This window comes from Vidua macroura, chromosome 1, assembly GCF_024509145.1.
Source record: "Vidua macroura isolate BioBank_ID:100142 chromosome 1, ASM2450914v1, whole genome shotgun sequence".
NCBI lineage: Eukaryota > Metazoa > Chordata > Aves > Passeriformes > Viduidae > Vidua > Vidua macroura.
The window spans coordinates 46047361-46060458 of record NC_071571.1 but is presented as its reverse complement, the minus strand read 5'-3'; the positions used below and the strand labels follow the sequence as shown (position 1 = coordinate 46060458).

At 39.2% G+C, this 13098-nt stretch overlaps 1 protein-coding gene across 1 annotated transcript; it reads right to left on the bottom strand.

Moving 5' to 3' along the window:
* Positions 1–2581: 2581 nt before the first annotated feature.
* LOC128804684 (uncharacterized) lies at positions 2582–13098 on the bottom strand. Its single transcript, XM_053972746.1, has 6 exons — positions 12604–13098; positions 9889–10049; positions 7272–9170; positions 6161–6286; positions 4186–4311; positions 2582–2996 (listed from the first exon to the last, which is right to left on the bottom strand). The coding sequence occupies exons 2-6, from the start codon at positions 10034–10036 to the stop codon at positions 2959–2961; spliced, it is 2337 nt and encodes a 778-aa protein (XP_053828721.1). The 5' UTR covers positions 10037–10049; positions 12604–13098; the 3' UTR covers positions 2582–2958.

Below are 13098 nucleotides of genomic sequence, written 5' to 3'. Positions count from 1 at the left end.
TAGAAAGGTATTTCAGGTAAAATACTGATATTTTTATTTATTTCTTTGGCCATTCATTTAGTTGGGGTTTATAGTCTTTTTGAGTGAGACAGCCAGTAGCAGCAAGTCAGGGGAAGCTAAGTACTCTAAAAAACAGAATGAATTTGTTTTTCCTTGGTATGCCTTCAATTGGCATGCCATGAGTGTTATAGGCTTTTGGGGTTTGGGTTTTGGTTTGTCTGTTTTTTGCCATTGGCTCTGATCTGCCTTTGTTTAATTTTAATAGAAAGACCTGTGGTTAATATTTTCCAGTATAAGGCAGAACACCAGACACTGTAAAAGGGAAAAAATTTTATGCCATCCAGGTGCTACCAAAATGAAAATGAAAATACAGAATTAATATCTGGCCAACCAACAGAACCCAGAGCTCCACATCAGTAATTACACCACACTCACTTTGCAACAAAGGTTTCAGATACTACAAATAATGATTTAGACATCCTGAGCCTCAGACAGTAAGTCTGTCCAAACAACGCTCTCAGTATGGCAATCCCAGAGGCCTCTGTTTGTTGCTGGTGTGCCAAGCAGCAAATAGATTCTTCAGCTGCCTTTCAGGAGATGCTGCAGGAAGCATGTGAAAACTTCCAAGGCAATGCAGTACTGCGACAGTTACAAATTCACAGTACTGCCAGCTCTGCAGTGAGTCACTGGGCAGTCAGTCTGGCTGCAGTGGGAACCAAAGCTGACACGTATGTGCATCTGCAAAACTAAATATCACTGTGCCTTAGTTACCTGGCTGAATAAACAAGAGCCTAGGCTTGAACTCCCAGCCTTTTAAATGCAGTTTGTACTTCACAGCCTTTGTGAAGCATGGCCTTTTGACTCATTGGAACATTGCTTTCAGCTGTAAGCCAGTTAAGATGCAATCCACAAATTGTCCATGCTGCTGAATGGAAAAAGAGCCAAGTAGAAGATTTAGTTTTAAGGTCACAGGACTAGTACTGTTAGAGTAGAATACACTGCATATGAATTTATCAAAGAATTATTTCTTGAACCCTGGAGCATTCATGCATACTACATTAAGTATTGGGCATAGCATGGGTACAGTACAAGATCTAACCAGTTAAAAATAGCATTTGTTGTCAGACAAAGAGCTAAAGCTATTTGAGTTTTTTATACTCAAGAGTGTAAACTCTCCTACTGCTACTCCCTCATGTCCTCTCAGGAGCATCACCGGGCCCTAAATTGCTTTTTGCACCTGAGTAGAAATCACAATGAGTAGTGCAAGACCTGTAAAAGGATGACCAAGATGATCATTTGGAGTACCTGTCAAGTGTTACCCATTCCCAAAAGTAAGAATGCCATCTGATTGTGAAGTCATGAATATTCCTTTATAAGATAAGCAGCAAAAGATATAGCTAAGGCTATCAACAAAAATGGGTGTTAAAAAGCTCCATGCTTGAATTCTTCATTTTATTCTTTGGTGTTCTGGTGCAGAGATTTTGCGCAGCACAGAAGCTAAATAAGAGTTTTTAATGCATTTCTTTTCTTTCATTGCTTGAAGTAAAAAGGAGTTGAAAACTTGTTATCACAATGACTTCTCTAACAGCTTGTGGTAAAGGCTGTAGTTACAGCAGAACTTTAACAATTAACCAGGTGGTATTAAAAATAATAGAGAGGATCAGTTGGGTAGGGAAACATCAGTACTCCTCACTAAGAGGGAAAACTGTAACTTCAGTTACAGGTCAAACTAGTAATAGGCACAAAACCTGAACAGTCACAGGAAATGCTACTTTTATCCATGTAGCTTACTCTAGGGCACAGACAGAATAAGAACATTGAGAGGAGGCAAAATACAAGTTCTGTCTGTCCATTCACCCCACCCTTTTTTAAGGAAACCAGATGTTTGTTTCATGGGGTTTTTTTGGTGTTTTTGTTTGTTTGTTTGTTTTTGTTTCCCTGTTTTCTTCACTGATGCTATCACTTTATTTGCAAATCATTCAAGACTGGCAATATCATATTTATTCTTCTCACACAGTAATAATAGCCTTCCTAGACATGGGGAAAAAATTACATATTTTTGAGCTATCCACCTCATCTAGATCAGTCTGTTACTATTATTCCTAAGACAGCTCAGCACAGACCTAATTTTATTGTCTTAGTTCTATAAAGAGAATTCCAGGGACAGTATCAGCTGTAAGTCATAGGAGTCATCAGTAAGAAGTCAGAAAACAGGACACACCACAAAAAACTTCTGTTTTACCTTTCAGATCCATATCTCAGGGTCTCTATAAAGGACTCAACAATCTCCAGAGAAAAAGGGGAGAGGGAAGCATCACATCGATTCAATGCTTTAGTTTTAGTCCTCAATCATGAGAGTAAGATCTGAGGAACTGCCTTGAAACTTTGAAACAGCACTTGACTTTATACAGCTGTAAATATATTCCTTTACATTCTGACAAAAATAAATCCAGCTGATAGAAAAGGATCTTGTAAAAAATAAATCCAGCTGATAGAAAAGGATCTTGTAAAAAATAAATCCAGCTGATAGAAAAGGATCTTGTACTTATGCCCAGATCATATGACTATGAGATGACATGGGCAGGCTTCACAAACCTGCAGAGTTTAAGGACAAGGCAGCAATAGCTGTCATGCTATAATAGCAGTTGTGCACATACATGGCCATCAAGTTTTTTTGCTACTGTGTAAAGATGGAACACAAGAAGTCTCAAAGTGCAATTCTATGAAATTTATTATTTAAATAGTGGATGTGCTAGTTATAAAAAGGTGACTTTGGTGTTAAATACTTCATTCCATTTTAATTGTGTCCTCAGTCTTCACAGTGTCACTTCTTGCCCTTTTAGAGGGAACAGCAACTTACAAAATATACAGGAGAATAATCAAATCTTGGATTTATACAAAAAAACCTTTGGTTCCTCCCCACCCCCCCCCACTGCCCTTCTGCCCCAATATTTGCAATTATCTTTTTTTAGAGAGGGACTTCCTTGTTCCATGCCCTAAAGGTAAAAAAGAAAAAAAAAAGTTATGTATATATTTCACCTCCAAACTATGTCAATTTGCTTCTAAAAAAAGACTAGATATCAGTGATTGTCTCTTCCTATTGCAGGCACTGATGGTTGATATTAGAATTATGTACTCAACTTTCCAGATAGTATAAAATGTGCATGAGTGGTTTTGGACTTCAGAATATCCCAGCATTACAGATAAGAGCTCCATATGAAGCTCATATCACATTCTCAGTGTGCTCTTATAATTACATTGTTGAAGGTATCCAAGAAACATCAGCTATTTCTGGGGAAAATACAAGAAGTGTTTTGGGATTATGCAAATTTCCTGGATGCTTCTACTAAAAACTAGTCAGCACTAAAAGGTTTAAGGCCAATGTTCAAACAGTCTGGCTTCAGGACTGATGCAAGTTTTCACTAGTAAGATACTTCAGCCTAAGTTTGTTTCCAACCTTCCTTATGTTTCCAAGATAAAGTCTAATCCTTTGTCTATTATATGAGAGAGAGAGCATATGACTCATGTATTTAGTGACGGAATATTTGGGTTCATTTTACTACACTAACTTATTCTTTTCCAGAAAGAAAACTGATCTTTCAGATAGCTTTTTGTATCTACTGACCCTTTTCAATTTATAACCATTTCAGACTCACACAAATGCATAAAAGAATATGTGTTGCTGACTCAGGGAAAAATCACAATGAACTGTCTTCTTCCAAAATAGTCAGAAGTTCCTAATCCATAAAGTTGGCTATCTTAAGAATTATCTATATGCATTTGTATTGTATCAAATTACAAATCATTTGGGCTGAGGCAGATGAGCAGCTTAAATAAAAGCATATACTGCAAAGTGACACAGGACCCAGCATTTTAAAGAGACAGTACGGCAGTCTGAAGAGCAACTGGACTAAAACAGCAGGTTTTGGTGTGGATTTCCTCCCCTATCCTTACATTAAACAAAGAAGGAACCTAACCTGGTCAAAGCTACACTAGCATTCATAGCAAGGTAATTAAGTGCTTAAAGTTTAGCTTCCCCTCCACCTTTTCTGCAAACATATTCTGCACTCTGCGTATTTCACAAACTATCCAACATCCCTGCAGCTCAAACCAAGAAAGATTAGTCCCCAAGATAGAAAAAATGCTTGTAACAGTCATTTTTGTAGCTTGTCACTGTATACCAACCTTTGTGTATGCTGTGTTCAGGCAGCTCCCACATTTCTACTTCTTCCACCTCAGGTCTCGTGTGTCTGCGTTTTGAAGGTGGCTTGCCCATTCTTTTCTTCTTTGGTTTAACCAAAGGTGGGCACACTAAATAACAAGATACAATGGTGTTATTTCTTCAATGCATAGTCTTAAGGCAAATTTAACCATGTCTTTCACCAGCTGGTCTGTAGTGTTCCTCTTCTTCCCTCTCTTTTTTTTTTTTTTTACCCATTTTACATAGCAGATAAAATTGACGCTGCACATGTCAAGCAAGTCTTATACATCTACAGCATTTAATCACTGTCTAACCATAATTCTGGATGCATTGTATTTTGGGTCATAATTTGGATAGGTGTTAATGTGGTAAAAAAGGAACCTAGTACATTGGATAAGTCTGCCTTAGTTCACTTTTCAAGTGTTCAAGACTAGTTGGTGCTGTCCAAGTGACCCAATTCACCCACTGTCTTTAAAAAACTTCAGACCTGTGAAGTTATGCGCTACAAGTACACTGCTCAAGAAGTCAAATTTAGTGCATGATATTACTGCTAAAGCCATATATCTTGTTTAGACAAACCTCCTTACTTGCAGGGCACTTTAATTTGAAAAAGCAAATATTAATATAGGCAATATTTTTAAAGAGGATGTAATTTTAATAGCACTTCTGAGTCATCCACTGGCACAAAGAGCATTCAGAAAACACCAGTTCCTGCTTCCTAACACTGAATGTGATGACTTCTTCAAAGTATCTGGGCTAGAAACAGAGGAAGAGTAAGCAAGGAATAGACCAAACATCCTGTTTGCTGCACCATCTATGAATTCAAAGATGCAGAAGAGACATGCTGAAAGTTAAAGGTAATTTACAGTCATTTTAGAACTATTACCATATTTTTTATACATTGTTGTAGTGGAGCCAAGAACAATGCTGCGAAAGCAAAACATTTTCAACTCTTATAGAGCATGCTAGCATTAAAAACCAAAACCCTGCAACAATGAAGTCTGCATATAGAAAGCCTCCAATTCAAGAGGCAAATAATCCCAAACCCAAATACGCTCTAGCAGGAAAGCAGTGCAGAGAAAGAACTAAGGAAAACATTTTGTCTACTTGGTTATTGATAGAGGAAAGCTCATGTATATTATCAGTGAGCTGAAGAGACGCAAATCACTATAAGATAGCCTCACACCTCATTATTTGATAGACTGATCCTGAGATACTTGAAACACATAATCCAGGAGAGTGGCAATGCCCACACTACAGCAAATTCTGTAGCTGTTCCAACAGCACCTACACTCAAACACCTTTGCAAAGCATCAAAACAAGATCTGAACTCCAAGTAAGACATTAACTATAAAGAAGAAAAAAAACCCATTCTGCTTCATGAGCTAAGAAACTGTCTAAGCTATTACTTTGTTAAAATAACTGATTACTTCATCTTTTCCTTAACTAGATCACAATGATTTGCACTCAATGATTCTTTAGTGGTGTCAGGGCAACTGTTGGTCCATGCTAATTTTTCTGAGCATTGGCATATGAAGCTACCACATAGAACTCCCTACATGTTTTACTGATCAAAATTAGGAGATACCACTGCATATGCTATCAAGAGGAGCATTATCTTTATAAAGAATTAATATTACAGTTTATGGCAGTAACAACTTTACACAAAAAAGGCTTTGCTTTGGCCACATCAAAGCATTTAATGCTTTGATTTCCTATAAAATTACCTTTTAAAAATCCCCAGAAGTATCTCTGATACACCCTTATTACCCTGTTTCAGTTTGAGAAGGCTATAAATATATCCAAGATACACCAACTGACAGGCATTTTATCAATATCAAAGCAACAAGGATTCACTTTATTGTTTTTAAATCTTATGCAACTATCACATGCTTGCTATTTTGTATCATATCCTTCTGGATGTTCCTTAAGAACAAAAACACGCAGAGAAAATTGTACCTTGTTCTTTGCTCTTTGCCGGAGGCGAGAAACTACCACGTATTTGGCTGGTAAATCTGGGTTTAGCACCACTTCTAATCCAGTACTCTTCAGGTGGTATCCCCATGTTCTCTCTTAACAGCCTTCCTAATTAAAATATTAAAAACATTAAGGTCAGTATTTAGTCTTGGTAATGCTGGTGTACTGTTTGATCCACAAGCCAGAAAGTAAAGCCAGCTGCTGGATCTGATTGTAGGAGTCTGTTGAAATAGCAACAGTTTTCTGGAGACTGCACTTAACAAAAATTATAAGACACATTAAGTGTACAGATTTTGAACAAAGAAAATACAGTTTAAGAACACTAAGCCTGCTATTAGAAGTAAATCACCCTGTTTTGGTTGGTTTTTTACAATCCGAAACTCTACTAAACAGCAGCCACCTACTGTAGTGACCATATAACCAGTTGTAAACTGATAACTCTTCTTATTCTCAGTTTACATGAATCCAATTTCTAAGAGGATCTACCTTGGAATAAATAAGATGTCCTTTCCCAGGTCAAATTTAATACTGTTTCACACCAATCTTCTGAAAGTGCAAAACTATTTTTGCTAAGAGAACAGCAGCTACAATTAAAAACAAAATTGTTTGACTCCTCTACTGCAGGAAAGTTACACAGGGTATATGTCCACCAGATTATAATGAACTTAATTCCGTTTAATGCACCCAGCATTAGTTTGTGATAGGAGAGTCAAACTGTATAAACTTAAATGCAGAGCTTCCAAGATATTAAGCAACAGTAAATACATAATCCAAATTACCTTAAGCTTTACAAATTAATAAATTGCCACTAATGTCAGAGAGTTAAGTATATCATATCTAACACAAAGGAGAGCTTCTGCATTATTCTCTGCTGGCTGTAAAAATGCAGAGTCCTTATGCAGTAGCTAAAAAGTTGCAGCAAACTTCCCTCTGCATCAGAAAAAGTATTCTGCAGGACTTCTGGCTCTTGGCCAAATTTGAAGCTACAACATGCTCTAATCTTCCCACTAGTTTAGGCTACAATATGAAACTGCAATTAGGTGTTCTTTGTGTATGCTACTAATCAGCACTTTGTCCTTAGCAATTAGCTCACCTCCCAAGAATTTCCGTAGCATTCGCTGGCGTTCAAGTCCTTCTCTTCTCGTCATAGGTCTCTTTCTTCCATAATACCCATAGTCACTGTATACAACTTCATCTTGTTCTCTCTTCTTTGGCTTGTAAACTATACCAATGTTTTCAACAAGCCCGCTCCTAGTTTTTATTTTCTCTTGAGCAGGCCAGCTAATTAATTGTGCTGGTACAGCATTCTTAGATGGTTTCCAAAGCACTCTCTGGCCAACTTGGTAGAAATTTCCTTTACTTGGCCTCAAGATGCCATATGGAGGGGCTTCTTGAAAGAAATACTCAATTTCCTCCATGTCATCATCCTCATCCTCCTCATACTCATCCTCTCCATCTTCATCTTCCTCTTCTCCCTTCACAGAATATTCTTCAGAGTCCTCAACTTCTGACAAACTCTTAGTTGCTTTTTTGTTGGGCGAATCAACTTCTTTCCTACTAGAGGACCTAGAAAGGGCTCCCAGCTTTCTACCTTTGCTGTAAGTCTCTTTGATCTTTGCATTTGAAGAGTTGACATCTTGGTCATTCAGGCTGTTCACCTGCTCCTTTCCTACCACTCCATCTACATTAGGGGATCCGCAACTTTTAATTTGCTCCTTCTCTAAGCCCTCTGTACTTTTCTGAAGAGTATACATGCTTTTCTGAAGCACATAGTCAGGCACAAAATAAGACACGGAGGCATTATCAGTTGATGAGCCTTCCTCTCCAGAAGACATGTCATCAGAAGACAGACTGATTACACTTCTACGCTTCCTTTGTGGGAAACAAGCAGTGTAGTTTGCATCCGTACTGTCCAAACATGCCAGCCAGCTGCTAGAGGGAGCAAACTTCTCAATTGATTTGTCACACCAAATACTTTTTTCTGTCTGACTTTCATTGGTTGCACTGTGGCTTAAATTCAGCTTTTTCTGCTGAAAGTCACTCATTACCTCCATATTAGATGGAAATAGTCCTGTTTGTTGAATAAAGCTGGGCTCTTCTTGAGAAGTTTTCGATCCTGCTGACCTTTTAGTGCTAGATTTCTTAGCTATTACCACTGGTTGATCTACACCAACAGATCTTGCCAACTCTGTGATTTGTACTGCCATGGTTTCACCTGGGGGGGATTTTACCATATTTTCTGCATCCAGCTTCACTTCATTATTTTGGACATTTTTCTCTTGCACAGCTTCAGCACCCTGTTTGGAGGTGACAACAGCTTTTCTCTCATCTAAGGAAGCCCCTGGCAGCATATTCTCCCCTTCATGAGGGCCATATATCATGCCTTCACATGAGCTAACAGAAAATAAGTCATGAGGCACTATGTTCTCTGGAACTGGTTTACCACCTGCCACATCATACAATGGGATTGTTTCTTTAAAGGACTTCCACAGCTGAATAGCTGGAGAGCCATTTCCATATTCTATCCTCACTTCTTTCTTCTCAAAGGCATAGCTTCCACTAGGAAGATTTCTATACTGTGTAGGGCTGGCAGGGTTCTTATTATGAAACTCTCTGTCTACCACAATAGAAGAGCCAAATGAATCTTGTTTCTCTGAAGTATTTTCAGTCTCTATACCTATACTAGGAGAAACACAGGCTGTATTTCCTGCATTACAACCTTTTGTTCCTGTACGAATATCTTGATGCGCTTTTTGCTTGCTTTCAGGCTGTCTAGGATCAGTCTGTGTTTCTTTTGTCTCCATTTTCTTCCCAGGGCTATTATAATGTCTAAATCTTGTTGCATGATAAAACACAGGGGAAGGTGGGGCAGCATTAAAATAAGGCCTTCTGTTAATTCTTGCATGCACGGGATGCCGTGGAACAAAAAATCTAGGGTACTCATGAAGCGCAACAGAATAAAATGGAAGATATGGATTTCCACTTCGGAAACCTAGACATTGGTGACAAAAAGAAAAGACAAATATAATCCTTCTGAAATAAGTCATCCTGAATCATATTTACTTGCATTGACAGGGACAAGATCAGACACATCTGTAAATAAGACATGCCACCTTTCAATGCTTAGAAGCAAATCTGGTACAAAAACAGAGAGAGTTCTTTGTTAGGGAATAGCTTATCTCAACATCTACACTTTAACCAGAGCTTGAGTTCATCCCTTGGAACATTCACGAAGTTGTTTTCTGTGCTTTTTTGGCTATTTCACAGACTATTGGTATAGCATTGATTTTGAAAAAAGACAGCTCCAGATAGAAATTCACATAGGTATAGCACTTACAAACTGTATCTAACAATATTTTTCTTATTCTCCTAAGCTTACATTTATCCGTACCTATCATGGATGCACATGTAGAATTCATATACACTCACAAATATTAATTGCTAAGTATATTCTGGAAGTCTGTGTCTGCAGGATGACCATTACTTAGTATTTTGCTTAGCTTCCATTCACCAGAAGCAGATGCTTTCCACCACACAAGCTACATATTTAAGGCAGAACTGATGTAGTGTAACAGTTCCCAAAAATCTGATTTATTAAGTATTAGTTAAAAATCTCAAGAGGCTCATTAACACAGATGCTGCAAGAGTGGAGGAAAGAACTACATAACTAAGTAAGCAAAGATCCAACAGAGAGCTGCTGTTTACCTTACCTGGAGCAGGTACGCAGTATGGACTGTATGCATGATTGAGGTACCATGGATTTGGATAAGGCTGTTGAGCTGATGACTGTGCATAAAAAAAGAGTCCTGGGTGGTTTGTGGAATATGATCCACTTTCTGAAGTTGAGGCAGTATTCATTTTTCTTTAAACACTGAAAGAGAGAAGTAATCGTTATCAACCACTTTAAAAACTGCATGACTTAATTATTTTTATGCTCTGTCAGAATTTAGCAGACATTCCTCTCCCTGCCCGAAGAAAACATGTCCTTCCAAAAGAAAGCTGCTGTCTTCCAAACAGAAGGTAACAAACTGACATGCTATCAAGGTCAAATATTTCAGTTGGGCTTTGCTAAGCAAGCTTTTGTACACAGCTCTCAATATTAGTCCTTCAAGGCAACCTTGTAACATGCTCTAAACCTACAGAACTTCAGTAGTCTTAGATGCATACATCTCTATAAGCAGTATCCCAGCCAATTAAATAAAAAAGCCTTCACTGAATTAGCCTTGAGCAAGAGGCCACACACACACAAAGGGAAAAAAAAAAAAAGCTTCATACAATCAGACATTTAATGCTTCATGAAGAAAACACTTCTTAATACTAATGCATGTGTTGTTACACATTACAATAAGAACTCCATTAATTCAGGATTTGCACTTTATACTATACTTAAGAACGACAGCGAACTAATGTAGTAAACCAAGTATTGCAGTGACACCCTGCTTCCTACGCTTAAACCAAATGATAGGTAGCAAAAACAACCCCACCAAAATCCTTATGCGTTAGTTTGCATTCAGAACCATATAAAATTCACAAGACAGAACTTCCTCCCACAGTTAGATGTCTCCTCAGTTAACTAATACTTGCAAGCAATACAACACTATCACACATAGCTTATAAGCAAGACTATAAGACATCAGAGAACACAGAAGCTTAACTCTTTAGAAGACTCAAGCACTTCAAAGTTGCAAAAAAAACAAAATTATTTTGAGACCTGTTACAAATTAGCACACAGTTCAGCCTAGAGTTTCAGAATGCCTTAGAAACACTGGAGCCCTCTTCCGTTTCCATGTAGGGTGGCCTGTGCAGCTCTTGAAAGCACCAAAAAGTCTACAGACTTCCTCAGGCCAAAGAATTACTTTGACCTTTGAGAAGTAGAGTGGTGCAGAGAAGGGAGAAAAAAAACTCACAAAAACAAACCACCAAACAAAACCCCCTACAAGAACTAAGCTATTCCTCCCCCCTTATAGCCCCAAAACCTAACATCCAATAATGCTGCTGCTGCTGCTGCTGCTGCTGCTGCTGCTGCTGCTGCTGCTGCTGCTTACAGCCCAGCAAAAAAAAACTAACCATGTCCTCTTTATGGCAGGCAGCTGCTACTTGTCCACTCCTCCTCCCACCTGAGGCTCATTTAACAGTGATGCAGGGAGTGTTTTTCCATCATTGTGTGGGAGGAAAATCAAAACACAAGGATAGGAATAGTTGTAAAAGCCTTCAGCTGTTGTACAGAAAGCTGGCAGTCTCATCTTGCAGATGTTTAAGCTGCATCTCTAAGTAAATGTGGTATTTCCCTTTTATAATGTTGGAAATTACTTTTTTTTTTTTAGGAAAAGAAAAAAAGGGAAAGGGAATCTTTTAATTCAAACTGCAGTTAAAAACACTTATTTCAGGAAAAAAAAAAAAAAAGAGAAGACACAAGGCCAAGTTTACATTTATTTTCAGGGTTTACCAGTTGTTCAATACTGAGTAAAAGGAGCAATGCTCTTCCATCCTAACATGGCTGAGGGGGCTGACAAATGTAATGTTATTTCCATATGAACAGAAGAAGCACTTCTTCCCATACAGTGTACTCCACCATGTGTCATGGGAATTTATGAAATGTGAAGCTGCAATTTGACTCTACCCTGCCTTTTTACAGGAGGTGAGACTCTGAGTTGCTGCTCTGGAACTGCACATCTCCAAATGAGGGACTATTAGTACAGGGGCAGGTGGAAGGAGAGGAAAGCACAGTGCATGTGCTATGCAGGCTGGTGAGTGGTTAGGGAAAAACAAGGGGGTATGGATGCTTAGAGATTCTTTGTGTTCCTGTGTTGGGAAGTTCCCAAAATTGATGTGTTTTTTCTTTCCGTAACATTCAGATTAAACATGTCCTTTGTACCAAAACACAAACTATAAAATGTTTGGGAAGGGTTATTGATCCATTCCTTGCAGACCTTCCCAGCCAAAGCTTGTCCTTTCCACTGACAGCAGCTCTTGCACTTTGTATGACTTGTAGTGACAGGACAAAGAGCAATGGGTACAAAGTGAGATGGGAAATTTAGGCTAGATATTAGTAGGAAATTCTCGATTGTGAGGGTGGTGAGGCTCTGGAGCACACTGCCCGAGGACTTTATTGAATGCCCTATGCCTGGAACTGTTCAAGGCCAGGTTAGATGGGGCTTTGAGCAACCTGACCTAGTAGGAGGGGGGCAACCACACCTGTGGCAGGGGGTTGGCGCTCGATGGTCTTTAAGGTCCCTTCTAACGCTTAACATTCTATGACTCCATGACTTGTCTGGTATGTTTTAAATCCCCAGCTCTGCTCTGCATCCATCATACTTTCACCTTTTTCCATTAGTGGATGGATCTAAAGAGAAATAAAGAAAATAAACAACACTGGATGGCTTTTAAAAAGGTGTATGTTCTCAAGATTTTCCTTTCTCTCATACCTCCCTTCAGCCTCCTGTAACCCTGTCAATTCCTTCCATCCCAGAGTAAGCTCCAGTCCCCACAAACCTCAGGTGAACTATGCTTTTAGGGCAGCAAACCCACACTTTGCCAAAGGACATTCCAGGATTCCAGGACGGCTGAAGGACCAAAGGCAGGCCCCAGGGGGAGAGGACCCAGCTGAGTGTTAACCCTGAAGCCCACGGGCCTCCAGGTTGCAGCAAGTCTGGAGAGCTAGTCCTGTGAGGAGCTGGTGTTGTTAGAAAAGGAGAAAAGGAAGCTCAGGGTGGACTTTATGGCTCTCTACAGGTCCCTGAACGGAGAGTGTAGCCAGGCGTGGGCCGCGCTCTTCTGCCAGGCTACCAGCGACAGGATGAGAGGAAACGGCATCAAGTTTCGCCACGGGAGGTTTAGGTTGGACATTAGAAGGAATCTCTTCACAAAAGGAGCGATTAGACGTTAGAATGGGCTGCCCACGGAGGTGGTGGAGTCACCGT

Excerpts from the sequence above, each read along its gene's own strand:
- LOC128804684 (XM_053972746.1), bottom strand. The coding sequence starts at position 10,036 with ATGAATACTGCCTCAACTTCAGAAAGTGGATCATATTCCACAAACCAC. Across the intron at positions 9,171-9,888 it reads ATACTGCGTACCTGCTCCAG|GTTTCCGAAGTGGAAATCCA; the intron begins GTAAGGTAAACA and ends ACCAATGTCTAG. Across the intron at positions 2,997-4,185 it reads TGAACACAGCATACACAAAG|GGCATGGAACAAGGAAGTCC; the intron begins GTTGGTATACAG and ends TTTTACCTTTAG.